The following is a 13,845-nucleotide window of genomic DNA, read 5'->3' on the forward strand; positions in this document are numbered from 1 at the left end:
TTTTATTATTATTGTACTCAATTTGTTAATCCATTTAACAACTTTGTTTCAAAGAATTCGGTTTTTTTTTTTTTTTTGAGACGGAGTCTCGCTCTGTCACCCAGGCTGGAGTGCAGTGGCCAGATCTCAGCTCACTACAAGCTCCGCCTCCCGGGTTTACGCCATTCTCCTGCCTCAGCCTCGCGAGTAGCCGGGACTACAGGCGCCCGCCACCTCGCCCGGCTAGTTTTTTGTATTTTTTAGTAGAGACGGGGTTTCACCGTGTTAGCCAGGATGGTCTCGATCTCCTGACCTTGTGATCCGCCCGTCTCGGCCTCCCAAAGTGCTGGGATTACAGGCTTGAGCCACCGCGCCTGGTCAAGAATTCTTAAAAACATTGCAAAAAGATTATGTTTTTGTTTTTTGGTGTTTTTTTTTTTTTGAGACGGAGTCTCGCTCTGTGGCCCAGGCTGGAGTGCAGTGGCTGGATCTCAGCTCACTGTTTTTTTCTTTTTTTTGAGACAGAGTCTCGCTCTGTCGCCCAGGCTGGAGTGCAGTGGCACGATCTCGGCTCACTGCAAGCTCCACCTCCCGGGTTCATGCCATTCTCCAGCCTCAGCCTCCCGAGTAGCTGGGACTACAGGTGCCCGCCACCACGCCCGGCTAATTTTTTTGTATTTTTAGGAGTGACGGGGTTTCACCGTGTTAGCCAGGATGGTCTCGATCTCCTGACCTCATGATCCGCCCGCCTCAGCCTTCCAAAGTGCTGCTGGGATTACAGAGGTGAGCCACCGTGTCCAGCCAAGATTATGTTTAAATGTTAAGTCAAAAAGGAAAGTAAAATAGTATATACAGTATGATCCAATTTTTATGAATAAGATTCTATGTATGAATATTTCGTGTAGAAAAACCTAAACAAAAAGAAACTGAAATATTTAATAATATTTAGTAGAATTAAGATTTTTAATTTTTTCTTTCTTTGTGTTTTCCAAAATGATTGTTTATCATTTTTATCGGGCATTTTAAAGTAAGTTTTTTTAATTTTAAAAACATGGTATATCTTTTAAATGATTTGGAATGGTGCTATTTAATAGAAATATATTATGAACTATAAATCTAATTTTAAGTTTTGTAGTAAACGTAATTTAAAAGTAAAAAGAAACAGATAAAATTAATTTTAATAATATATTTAACACAGTATATCCAAAATGCTATCACCTCAACATATAATCAATATAAAATGACTGATATTTCACGTTGTTGTACTATGTCTTTAAAATCCTGTGTGTACTTTATACTTTTAGCACATCTCCAATTGCATTAGTCACTTTTTAAGTTCTCAATATCCAAATATGGCTCATGGTTACCTTATTGTAAATTGCAGATTTGGAACATAAAAAGTACTGAATTCCACATTGGTCTGAATCTCAATCATTTGCTGAACCATTGCTTCATATCACTTTTGAAATGCAGTTGATATGAATTAAAGAACACAAACTGAAGTGCCTCTGGGGGCCAGGAAGGTAACTAGGTAATGTGAACAAGCTTTTCTTTCTTTAAAGCTGAGTAAGGAAAGTAAAACGGAAACACCTGCCTTTCTAAAGGATTGAAACCAACACTAGGCTACCTCCAGTCAACTGATGCAATGTGGGAATGCAACCCCAGGGTTTACAAAACTCCTGATTTTTCAGGAAAATCTAAAATCTTGATTTTTCCTGTGGAATTTATCAATTATTAAATATCAGCAGTGATTCAAAAATCATACATCAGTGTGTGATACAAACTATGTGCTTGTCAGATTCGATCCTCTTTAGGCCAAATTTTGACATCTGGGATCAATAAATACTTTTTAAAACCCACTAATGTTATTAACTTTGAAAGATTAGACTACCCATTTTTAGTGAATCAAAAGCATTTTTTCATTTTACTGCTTTATAACATTAACAGCTAGCATTTACTGAGAGCTTAGCATGTGAAGGGCATCTTGCTAAACACTTTCAGCATTTCATAGATAAAAGAAATAAAGCTAAGGGAGGTTGACCAACTTTGTTTAAGGTCACACACGGTGCTTGTAAGTGGTGGTGCCAATATTTGAAGTAAGGTCTCCTGACTCCAAAGTCCATGCTTCTACAAACACTCCTTTAAACTGCCTAGGAGTATCCATGTCTAGGTAATCAACCAATCTATCCCTTCCCACCATTACACCTACCCCCACTTTTCACAAACGCACAACACACACACTCTCACACACTTTTCTTTGCCCTTTTGCTCATAAGAGTACTGTATACAGCTGACTTCTGTCTACCTTGATCTCGTTTTATTTCATCTTCCCCTCATTTATGCTCATCCTACATCTCGTTTACAACACGTATTTCCTTTTCTCACTTTCATCTTTCATTTTCTTTGCATGGGAATGTTCCCCTTTTAATCACATTGATGAGGGAGGCCTTTAAGCAAGTGGTGTGCTCTTGACAGCAAATTGTGCACATCCCTTCTCAACTCTGCATTAAGTGACATCATGTTGGTAGCTGGAAATCAACTGTAGCCGGAGCATTTACATAGTGGAAATAGGCTAACACTACAAACAGTTTAATGGAAACTCAATTGTTAAACATTTATCAATACACAACTGCCTTTGTCCTTGTTAAGACATCTGATAGAAAGCTTGTCTTTATATCTGCCCATCTACCTTTTCCTTTGGTTCTGTAAATACTATCTTTTGGAATTCAAACTCTCACTACTTCCTTCAACTGATTATATTGATTCATAGCTTGTGTGGTAAATTTTATTCCTTTAACATTCATAAGAATTTTATTTTCTAGTTCTTTTGGGACAGTTTACTATAAATTCCCCGTGGAATGAAGCTGCTTTTTATTCTTTTAAAAAAATACATTTTAGTACCTCAAGTATCCATTAGTTAATAGCTGTTCTGATCTGTATTGAATGCATTTTCTTCACTGGGCTAGTCGAATATTACTGGCAGAACCCCCTTCAGCTCATTCTGCATTGGTTTGTGCCCTGTTTTTGCATCTTTCCTTCTCTCTAAAGCTGCCTCTTACCCTACACTTATGCCATCTATTTCATAGTTCCTTTCCTTAAAATATTCTAAAATTTGTCATTGGTCTTCAAGTTTTATTTCAACCCCATGCTGTTTCAAAGGATCTCCAAGCCTCTGCTCATGAGAGCATACTATTATTATTATTTTTCTTATTGAAGCACTTCCATTGCCCCACCTCCATGGGACTACTTCCAGATGATGTTGACTAGATGAACCCAATCTTTTCAGTATCATATTCACAGATATTTTCCTGCTTTATCCACAGAGATGGAAAATCATGTCTGTTGTCTATAAGATTTACTCATTTATAACTCTCATAGGACATCTTTATTTCCAAAATGTGAGGCCCTGAAGACTCACAATTATGTCCTTCATGTACAGTCAGTTGTCCCTCAATGTCCATGGAGGACTGGTGTCAGGAACCCCCAGGAATATAAAAATATGCAGATGCAGATGCTCATTTTCTTTAAATAAAATGACGTAGAGTTTGCCCATAACCTATACACATCCTCCTGTAAACTTTACACAATGTCTAGATTATTTTTAATACCTTATGCAATGCCTACATATAACTTTGTTAAATGCAAATTCAATGTAGTACTTGCATATTGCAAATTCAAATTTTTCTTGTTGAAACTTTATGGAATTTGTTTTTCCAAATATTTTCAATCCATGATTGGGTGAGTCCATGGATGCAGAACCCACAGATATGAAGGGCCTACTGTATTTATGTTAGTCCCCTAAATTTTGTGCATCTTGAGAAAAAAAATGACATCGTGGTGACATACTCCATCCCTTCTTCAATCAAACTGGTTGATGAAATGGTTTCTTATGCTTGTTGGTTTATCCTGTTGTCTCAGTCCCATGCTTCCTCTAATAGCACTGTAATACAACTTGTCATTGCAGGTATATACTCAATGGCAACAGTGAATGGTAATCTTGTAATTTATGCCTGCATCTTTCCGACTTTATTAGCCTGCAGCCACTTTTCCTTTTTTTTTCTTTTTGAGACAAAGTCTCGCTCTGTCACCCAGGCTGGAGTGCTATGGTGGGATCTCGGCTCACCGCAAGCTCCTCCTCCCGGGTTCAAGCAATTCTCCTGCCTCAGCCTCCCAAGTAGCTGGGATTACAGGCGCCCGCCACCACGCCCAGCTAGTTTTCGTATTTTTAGTAGAGATGGGGTTTCACCATGTGGGCCAGGCTGGTCTCTAACTCCTGGCCTCAGGTGATCCACCCATCTCAGCCTCCCAAAGTGCTGAGATTACAGGCATGAGCCACCATGCAGATATTTTTTTTTCTTCTAGAGTTAAACAAGTTACTTTGACAAATCTGAGTACATGTAACTATTTGACAAGACTTCTGAAAAATGCAGATATCAGAGTATCAAATGACTGTTTGGGATTACTCAGTTGTGTGTGATGACCCTTCCTTATCCTCAGACTGTCTTAAATTTTCATTGCATAAACAGACCAGCTTTTCTGTTATCATTTGCTAGACTTTCAGAGTCTGACCCCAGACCTATGTTGGATCTGAGGCATTTTTTCAAACACGCATTCTTTTGTCAGCTTCTCAGTAGAAGGCTTTACATTAGGTGTTTCTTGTTATTTGTAACTTGATGAGGCCAATAGTGTTCCTCAAGCACATAATTAATTTTGTGTTAGTTTACATAGCTTGAGGTTAAAAATTAAGAGACCTGGCAGGGCGCAATGACTCACACCTGTAAGCCCAACACTTTGGGAGGCCGAGGCAGGCAGATCACCTGAGGTCAGGAGTTCGAGACCAGCCTGGCCAACATGGTGAAACCCCATCTCTATGAAAAATACAAAAATTAGCCAGGCATGGTGGTGGGCACCTGTAATCCCAGCTACTTGGGAGGCTGAGACAAGAGAATCATTTGAACCTGGGAGGCAGAGGTTGTAGTGAGCTGAGACTGTGTTATTGCACTCCAGCCTAGGCAACAAGAGTGAAACTCCATCTATCTATCTATCTATCTATCTATCTATCTATCTATCTATCTATCTATCTATATGAGACCACTGAGAATTTGAATACTGACTGGACATTAAGAAATTTTTGTCCATTTTTATTTGTGATAATGGTGCTGTGGTTGTTTTTAAAAGTCTTTAGCCGGGCGCGGTGGCTCACGCCTGTAATCCCAGCGCTTTGGGAGGCCGAGGCGGGCGGATCACAAGGTCAGGATATCGAGACCACGGTGAAACCCCGTCTCTACTAAAAATACAAAAAATTAGCCGGGCGCGGTTGTGGGCGCCTGTAGTCCCAGCTACTCGGGAGGCTGAGGCAGGAGAATGGCGTGAACCCGGGAGGCGGAGCTTGCAGTGAGCCGAGATCGCGCCACTGCACTCCAGCCTGGGCGACAGAGCACTGCACTCCAGCCTGGGCGACAGAGCGAGACTCCGTCTCAAAAAAAAAAAAAAAAAAAAAAAAAAAGTCTTTAGAGACTGTATTAGTTATCTATTGTTGTGTAACAAATCACCCCAAAATTTAGCAGCTTACAAGAACGTTCATTTATTATCCCAGAGATTCTGTGAATCAAAAGTCTGGGTGTGGCTTATCTGGATCTTCCACCTCAGGGTCTTTTAGAAGGCTGTAATCAAGATGTTAGCCTGGGCCACAGTTTTATCTGAAGACTAAGCTGGGCAAGAATCTGATTCCAAACTCACCTTTGTTGTTTTGGCAGGATTCAATTCCTTGAGGACTATTAGACTGAGGGCCTCAGTTCCTCACTGGCTGTTGGCTGGCGAACACTCTCAATTCCTTGCTATATGTGCCTCTCCAACATGGCAGCTTGTTTAATCAAAGCCAGCAAGTGGGAGGAAGAAGGAAGGAAGAGAGACAAGGAATCTGCTAGCACGATGACAATCACAATCTTCTGTAACATAATCACAGAAGTGACATCCTGTCACTTTTGCTGTGTTCTATTGATTAAAAGTAAGACAGTGATTTTACCTACACTCCATAGGAGGGATAATTACACTAAGGCATGAACACTCTATCCAAGGCTAACATGAAATTTGCATATCTCAGTTCTGTCAATGGGAATTTTTATGTGCTTCATTTGCTTTTGTAAGCTCACTGAATAGTTCTTTGGATCTGGATCTGTTGTTAGCTTGTATTTCTTTTTAACATAATCCATGTTAAGAAAAATACAATTGAGTACAAAAGAAATCACCTAATATCCCACAAAAGATAACAAAATTCAAATTGTTATGTAATAAATCTAATGCTTTTTTCATGATCTCATCCTTTACATTTTAATGCTTCCCTGAATTCAGATATTCACCTTTATATTCTACAAGTTATTATGGCTTTTAAGAATTGATACCGGCCAGGTGCAGTGGCTCACGCCTGTAATCCCAGCACTTTGGGAGGCCAAGGCGGGCGGATCACGGGGTCAGGAGATCGAGACCATCCTGGCTAACATGGTGAAACCCCGTGTCTACTAAAAAACACAAAAAATTAGCCAGGCATGGTGGCGACTAATAATGTGTATGAATCCACATTTTCAAGAAAGTCCCCTGGTGATTCTCACACAGGTGGCAGATTAGCATAGTTTTGGAAACACTGTGACATTACTAAATGAACCCAGTGTTCCTTTAGGAATGGCAAGTAATCTAAGTTACATGTCTAAAGTTATTTACTTGTTTAAAACCTGAACCAAGACAAAAACGCAGAGCTCCTGACTCAGTCATTATTAATTTTACTTTGGTTAAGTGCCTGCCTCGTCAGGAAGAAATCATAGCATGACCAACAGACATCTTAATCCTGAGAACAGGAGGTATGCCGGACTAGTGAGACCTACTTTGAGCACTCTGCTAAATATCTGAAGGGAAAATCTGAGGATGGGAGTCTTGCATAATAGGTGTGGATGGGAGAAAAAACAGGTAAACACAGGTCTCACACAAATGACCTCATTCCAGTCATGTGAAGGAAATGCCACCCCCAATTTATACAAGGTCCTGGGTTTATTTACCTGGCTAAGAGATCCAAATTTGATCAGCAAGTATTTTTTTTTCTTTTTTTAAAAAAACTTTTAGGTTCCAGGGTACATGTGAATGTTTGTTACATAGGTGAATTCCTGTCATGGGCCGGGGGCAGGTTGGGGGGTTGTTGTACAGATTATTTCATCACCCAGGTATTAAGCACAGCACCCAATAGTTATCTTTTAGGTTCCTCTTCCTCCTCCCACTCTCCACCCCTACAGATCCCAGTGTGTTGTTCCCTTTTTTGTGTTCATGAGTTTTCATTTAGCTCCCACTTATAAATGAGAACACACAGTATTTGGTTTTCTGTTCCTGCATTAGTTTGCTAAGGATAATAGCCTCCAGCTCTATCCATATTCCCACAAAAGACATGATTTCTTTATTTTTATGGCTGCATAATATTCCATGATGTACATTTTTCTTTATCCAGTCTCTCACTGATGGACATTTATGTTGATTCCATGTCTTTGCTATTGTGAGTAGTGCTGATCAGCAAGTATTTATTAAGTGACTCTACTGCTTTCAAAGGTTATTTAAAAATGTTTCCAATTCTTCTTAAATTACAGAAAATATAAAAAATACATTAACCCATCCAATAGAATGAGTTCCTATATTAATCCTTTGGTATATTTAATTTCAGTACTTTTCATGTATTAAGTAGATTAATATAATTTTTTAAACAAAAAAAGAATATAGAGATTGTTTTTTAAAGCTGCTTTATTAACTTCACAATATATAATGAGCATCTTTCCATGCAATAGGTAAAATTCTTCTGCTAACAAAAATCTTACAGACTGGTTCAAAAACACAATATTCAATTAGAAGCTGGTAATAGGAGACCCACGTAAACAAGTGACAGGTAAAGGTTTACAACAAGGGCACATCATGAACATGTAAATTTCGAAAGCAGGGGTCTGTCTCCCTAATAACTTTAGGGAAACCATCAGGATTCAGGGCATAAGGCAAAACTCATCGTGATGGTCATGGTGCGGGGGGTCAGTGCTGACTGCCCGCAGACTATGACTCAACTGCTTTTCCCTCAGCTTTTCCATCAGCTGTCTCACCTCCTCCCCAATCCTTTCCATATTCTCTTCCCTCATCCTTGCCTGTGGTTCTCCAAGCCTATGCATCATATCCCATCTATACTGCAGGATGGGCTGCCTAACGCGGAACCGCCTACGATTTCCTCTAGGCACACAGTATTCACCAGCATCCAAAGGGAGGGCCAAGGGCTCCCCTTTATTAGCAACTTGCTCCTTTTCTTCCTTTTCTTCATTTTCTTGGTTGGTATTTTCCATGCTGAGATTGTTTACCGCTCGTTTCTCTTTGGACTCCATTACTCCTAGGAGACAAAAGGAGAGAGAAGGGGCTGAACAGCTGGTGAACGCTTCAGTACCGAGGACAGAGGCATGGATACTCATTTTTCAGAATTCCGCGTCATGGATATCAACATGTTTTGTTTTAATTTCATATTTCCCACCAGAGAGGCTTAGTGCGCCCACTAGGGGGCCTCCATTCGAGCCCCCCCACCCCCGCCCCCCCCACCCCCGCCCCCCGACCTCTCGTGTCTTCCCATCCCTCCCCACAAACCCACCATTTTCCCTACAGATCCATCCCTAGATCTCGGCAGGCACCAAAATGGAGGACGAGAGATGGGGGAGTTGGGAGGGGACCTCAGACTGGACTCTGCACCCGCCCCCACCACCGTCCCTCGCACTGACCTGGGCCTATCCTTGCAGTCTCCTCCTTCTCCCGATTCTCGCCGCGAGGTGCGCCGCCGGGACACTTGGCCCCGCAGACCTGCAGATGGGCTGGGGTGCGGGGAGCGGGGGCTGCTGCAGCGGAAAGCTAGCGAGGAACCGCGGGCACCCGGCTCCTTCCCCGCCCAGGGCCCTCCTCACTGCCAGCGCCCCGCGTCTCCCGCCCCCCGCCCCCACCCTCGGCCGCCCCGCCCCCAGTGGTGTTCACCGTTTTCCTGCAAGGACTCGGGAATGGTTTTCCATCGCTCTTGGTTGCTCTGCTGCCCCTGGAGCCCCAGCCGCCCCTGCTTCCCCACCCCAGGGGACCACTATGTTCCCAAGAATGTTGGGTTGTGGAGAAAGCTGGCCGGGACCCCCTGCGCTGTTCTGTGCCCGTCAGGGGGTCGGTAAGCCGCTGCTGGCCTGGTCAGGGCGCGCCGGCCCCGGGGCCCTTACCTGCTCCGCTTTCCCCTGGGCCGGATGCCAGCCCGCCGAGCGCAGGGCAGCGGGGAGCTGGTAGCTAGACGCGAGTGACGACTGCGCCGAAGGCTGCGTAGCTCTGCAGCTCCCGGTCACGTGAGGGCCGTGCGTCACCGCCAAGCTCACCCTCCTTCCCACCAACCCCCACGGGCCGGCGGCCAGTCAACTGGTACTCCCCTGTTGGAACACACAGACACCCCCCTCCTCCCGTCTGTGCGCGGTGCCCCAGTGTGCACAGCCCCGTCACTCATCTCCGTCCTCTCCAATCTGAGGGCCCACAAGTGGCATCATCGCCTTGCGGTTGGAGTTTACCCATCTTCGGTTACTTGGGAGGGTCTGTACCCTTCCTTTCCCCCACCCCAAACCCCCGGACCCTGGCCTTGGCCTTCTCTGCTTTCTCTCCTCTTCTCCCTGGCTGTGTATATGCTTCCTAATAATTCCTCTTTAATTCCTTTTTAAAAATCAGCATGCTTCACAAAATTGAAAATAATCAAATTTTATTTTTGAAAGAAACACTTCAACCTGGGAAAGTAATATATTTATATATAGTTTATGTTCATCTATAGCACACAGAAAACATTTTCTCTGGGCTCCACACCATCGTTTTTAGAGCATTCTCACTTGTTTGAATTTTTTATGGAAAAAAAGGAGAGAAAATTTTCCTGAACACAGTTGGTGTTTTCAAAATAATCTGTGAAGTAAATCTTCAGGGAACAGTTCTGTTGTCAGATCTTGGCCATTTCACGTAAATAATCTACCTTTTTAATCCTTCTGAGACAAATTTCAATAAACATTTTTATTTTATTCTATTATAATAAACATTCATTAAATATGAAAAAACATTTGCTGACAACTAATGCCACCTGCTAAAATTAGTGGCTTTCACTGTTGATGGTTTGAAGACCTAAGCAAAAGGAAGAGCTGTGAGGCCAAGGCAGGTTGAGTGATGCAGAGATAGAGCATCCCTGCCCTGACAGGAGGTTGGGAAGGTGCTGATCTTCCACTGTTATATTACAGAGCTTCTTAATTCTTAAGTTCAGACTCCTAATTCTGTTGCTTACTCCAAAAATATAGATAGACACGTGACCAAGGTGGTGACCTTAATATATCACTTTACCTCCTTCCCTCCATTTCTTCCCCAAATTCCCACCTAGTGACTCACTTCTGAGCATAGTTGGGAGGTCTCTTCCCATTCTGGAAACCAGAATAGGGCTTTTCTACAGCTCTGTGGCGAGAGATTCCAAGAAAAGCCTAGAAGTAATTGAGGAGGTGGGAGGAGTGGGGAGCAGTTCTCAAATCTGCTTGCTCTCTTCTCTTTTTCACCCACCCCAGGGAAAAGCCTCTTTGGGACATTTTTGCTATCTCTCACCTGACTTTTGTAGTGCAGAATACTGAGACCCTCACCCTGTCTCACCTCCAGGTCACCCAGAAGAGCCTCGTCTTGCTGCAGGGTCACTATCTGCCAGTCCACGCCCACTCTGATACCTCTTCATTTATGCTAGGGCCTGAGGAGCACTCTCCACTGACCATTCTTACTATATTGGCCTTCTCAACTCAGAAGCCCTTAATACTACTATTTCTTCTTTTTCTTCTTCTTTCGTCCTTCTTCCTTCTTCTCTCTCCTCTCTTCTTACTTCTTCTTCTCCTTCTTCTTTCCTCCTCCTCCCCCTCCTCCTCCTTCTTTTCTTCCTCTCTCTCCCTCCTCCTCCTCCTTCTTTTCTTCCTCTCTCTCCCTCTCTCTCTCATCACTTCTTCTCACCTTAGACATGTTTATTTTCCTTTGTTTTTTACCTTAGTACTCACCCATTGACCAACCCAGAAACGTGGCTAGTATCCTTGAATCGCTCTACATTGTCCCTCATATTCAAATAATAACCAAGTCTGGTTAAGTCTCTATTTATTTATTTATTTATTTATTTATTTATTTATTTAGATGGAGACTCACTCTGTCAGCCAGGCTGGAGTGCAGTGGCACGATCTTGGTTCACTACAACCTCTGCCTCCCGGGTTCAAGGGATATTCCTGCCTCAGCCTCCAGAGTAGCTGGGACTACAGGTGCATGCCACCATGCTCAGCTAATTTTTCTTTTTCTTTTTAGTAGAGATGGGGGTTCAGCCATGTTAGCCCCACTGGTTTCAAACTCCTGACCTTAGGTGATCCGCCAACCTCGGCCTCCTGATTGCTGGGATTACAGGCGTGAGCTACCGCACCCGGCCTCAATTTATCTTTTAGAAACAACTTTATGGAGATACAATTTACAATCCATAAGATTTGCCCATTTAAAGTGTAAAATTCAATGGTTTTTAGTATATTCATAGATACATGCAATCATCATCACAGTCAACTTTAGGATATTTTCATCAACTCCAAAAGCGACCTCCTGGCTGGGCGCAGTGGCTCACACCTGTAATCCCAGCACTTTGGGAGGCTGAGGCGGGTGGATCACGAGGTCAGGAGATCAAGACCATCCTGGCTAACACGGTGAAACTCCATGTCTACTAAAAATACAAAAAAATTAGCCGGGCGTGGTGGCGGGCGCCTGTAGTCCCAGCTACTCCGGAGGCTGAGGCAGGAGAATGGCCTGAACCCGGGAGACGGAGCTTGCAGTGAGCCGAGATCAAGCCACTGCACTCCAGCCTGGGCGACAGAGAGACTTTGTCTCAAAAAAAAAAAAAAAAAAAAAGCGACCTCCTATTCTTTTGCTATCACTCTCCTATTCCCCCATCCTCTTCATACCAAAGCAACTACTAACATACGTTTTCTGTCTATAGATTTCCCTATTTTGACATTTCATAGGAATGAAATTGTATAATATGTATTCTTTGGAAATTGGATTTTTTTTTTTAGCATGATGTTTTTAAGCTTTATGATTCCAATATGATTACTCATTTGAGGAACTGCCAAACTATTTTCCAAAGTGGCTGAATATTTTACATTCCTACCAGTAGTGTATGACGGTTTTGATTTCTCCATATTCTTGTCAACATTTGTTATTATCTGAAATTTTGATTCCAGCCATTTTAGTGGGGGTGAAGTGGTATATCATGGTGGTTTTTATTTGCATATCCTTGATGACTAATAATGTGGTACATCTTTTCATGTGCTTATTGGTCATCTGTATATCCTCCTTGGATCAATGTCTATTCAGATCTTTGTGCACTTTTTATTTGAGTTATTTTTCTTTTTATTATTGAGTTGCAAGCGTTTTTATATATTCTAGACAGAAATCCCTCACTACATATATGATTTGCAGATATTTTAGCCCATTCTGTGGATTTTTTAATCACTTTCATAATGGTGCTTTTTGAAACACAATGGTGTTTGGCCAGGCACGGTGGCTCATGCCTGTAATTCCAGCAATTTGGGAGGCCAAGGCGGGTGAATCACTTGAAGTCAGGAGTTTGAGACCAGCCTGGCCAGCATGGTGAAACCCCGCCTTTACTAAAAATACAAAAAATTAACCGGGTGTGGCGGCACCTGCCTGTAGTCCCAGCCACTCAGGAGGCTGAGGCAGGAGAATCGCTTGAACCTGGGAGGTGGAGGTTGCAGTGAGCCGAGATTGCACCACTGCACTCCAGCCTGAGCCACAGATCGAGACTGTGTCTCAAAAGGAAAAAAAAAAAAAAAAAAAAAAAAAGAGAGAGAGAGAGAGAAGAAAAGAAAAGAAACACAATAGTTTTTAATTTTGATGAAGTCTAGATTATCTTTTTCTTTGCTGCTCCTGGTATTGGTGTCATATCTAAGAATCTTTTGAATTCAAGAGTCATTTGAATCTAAGAATCCTTTGTAATCCAAGGTCACAGCCGGGCGCGGTGGCTCGAGCCTGTAATCCCAGCACTTTGGGAGGCCGAGACGGGCGGATCACGAGGTCAGGAGATCGAGACCATCCTGGCTAACACGGTGAAACCCCGTCTCTACTAAAAAATACAAAAAATTAGCCGGGCGAGGTGGCAGGCGCCTGTAGTCCCAGCTACTCGGGAGGCTGAGGCAGGAGAATGGCGTAAACCCGGGAGGCAGAGCTTGCAGTGAGCTGAGATCCGGCCACTGCACTCCAGCCTGGGTGACAGAGTGAGACTCCGTCTCAAAAAAAAAAAAAAAAAAAAAAATCCAAGGTCACAAATATTTATCCCTATATTTTCCTCTAAGAGTTTTATAGTTCTAGCTCTTCCATTTAGGTCTTTGACTCAGTATGAACTAATTTTTTATAAGGCGAGAGGTAAGAGTGTAACTTCATTCTTTTATATGTGGCTATCCAGTTGGCCCAGCACCTTTTGTTGAAAAGACTATTATTTCTCCACTGAATTGTCTTGGAACCTTTGTCAAAATTCAGTTGAGATTAGTCATGTTGTTTTACTTTTGGACTCTCAAAACAATTCCATTGGTTGGGTGTGGTGGCTCACGCCTGTAATCCCAACACTTTGGGAGGCTAAGGGGGGCAGATCACTTGAGGTCAGGAGTTTGAGACCAGCCTGGGCAACATGGCAAAACCCTGTTCCTACTAAAAAAAAATAGAAAAATTAGCTGGGAGTAGTGGAGCATGCTTGTAGTCCTAGCTACTCAAGAGGCCGAGGCAGTAGAATCACTTGAA

At 42.7% G+C, this 13,845-nt stretch overlaps 1 protein-coding gene and 1 long non-coding RNA gene across 3 annotated transcripts; one reads left to right on the plus strand and one right to left on the minus strand.

Moving 5' to 3' along the window:
* The first annotated feature begins 204 nt into the window (after window positions 1-204).
* On the plus strand, window positions 205-6,250 carry LOC126946079 (uncharacterized). Its single transcript, XR_007722581.1, has 3 exons — window positions 205-762; window positions 1,364-1,510; window positions 5,736-6,250. It is a non-coding gene; the product is annotated as an uncharacterized LOC126946079 (long non-coding RNA).
* A 1,490-nt stretch (window positions 6,251-7,740) lies between these two features.
* Window positions 7,741-9,402, minus strand: BEX1 (brain expressed X-linked 1). 2 transcript variants are annotated; one of them, XM_050776055.1, is made up of 3 exons: window positions 9,234-9,402; window positions 8,760-8,849; window positions 7,741-8,380 (listed from the first exon to the last, which is right to left on the minus strand). In XM_050776055.1, exon 3 carries the CDS (start codon window positions 8,373-8,375, stop codon window positions 7,989-7,991), a length of 387 nt encoding a protein of 128 aa, XP_050632012.1. In that variant the 5' UTR covers window positions 8,376-8,380; window positions 8,760-8,849; window positions 9,234-9,402; the 3' UTR covers window positions 7,741-7,988. The 2 variants fall into 2 exon arrangements, with proteins under 2 accessions (XP_050632012.1, XP_050632013.1); XM_050776056.1 differs by lacking the exon at window positions 9,234-9,402 and adding an exon at window positions 9,007-9,106.
* Between the last annotated feature and the right edge of the window lie 4,443 nt (window positions 9,403-13,845).

This window comes from Macaca thibetana, chromosome X, assembly GCF_024542745.1.
Source record: "Macaca thibetana thibetana isolate TM-01 chromosome X, ASM2454274v1, whole genome shotgun sequence".
NCBI lineage: Eukaryota > Metazoa > Chordata > Mammalia > Primates > Cercopithecidae > Macaca > Macaca thibetana.

Bases quoted from the DNA above. Each gene is read 5' to 3' on its own strand.
- BEX1 (XM_050776055.1), bottom strand. From the start codon at position 8,375: ATGGAGTCCAAAGAGAAACGAGCGGTAAACAATCTCAGCATGGAAAAT.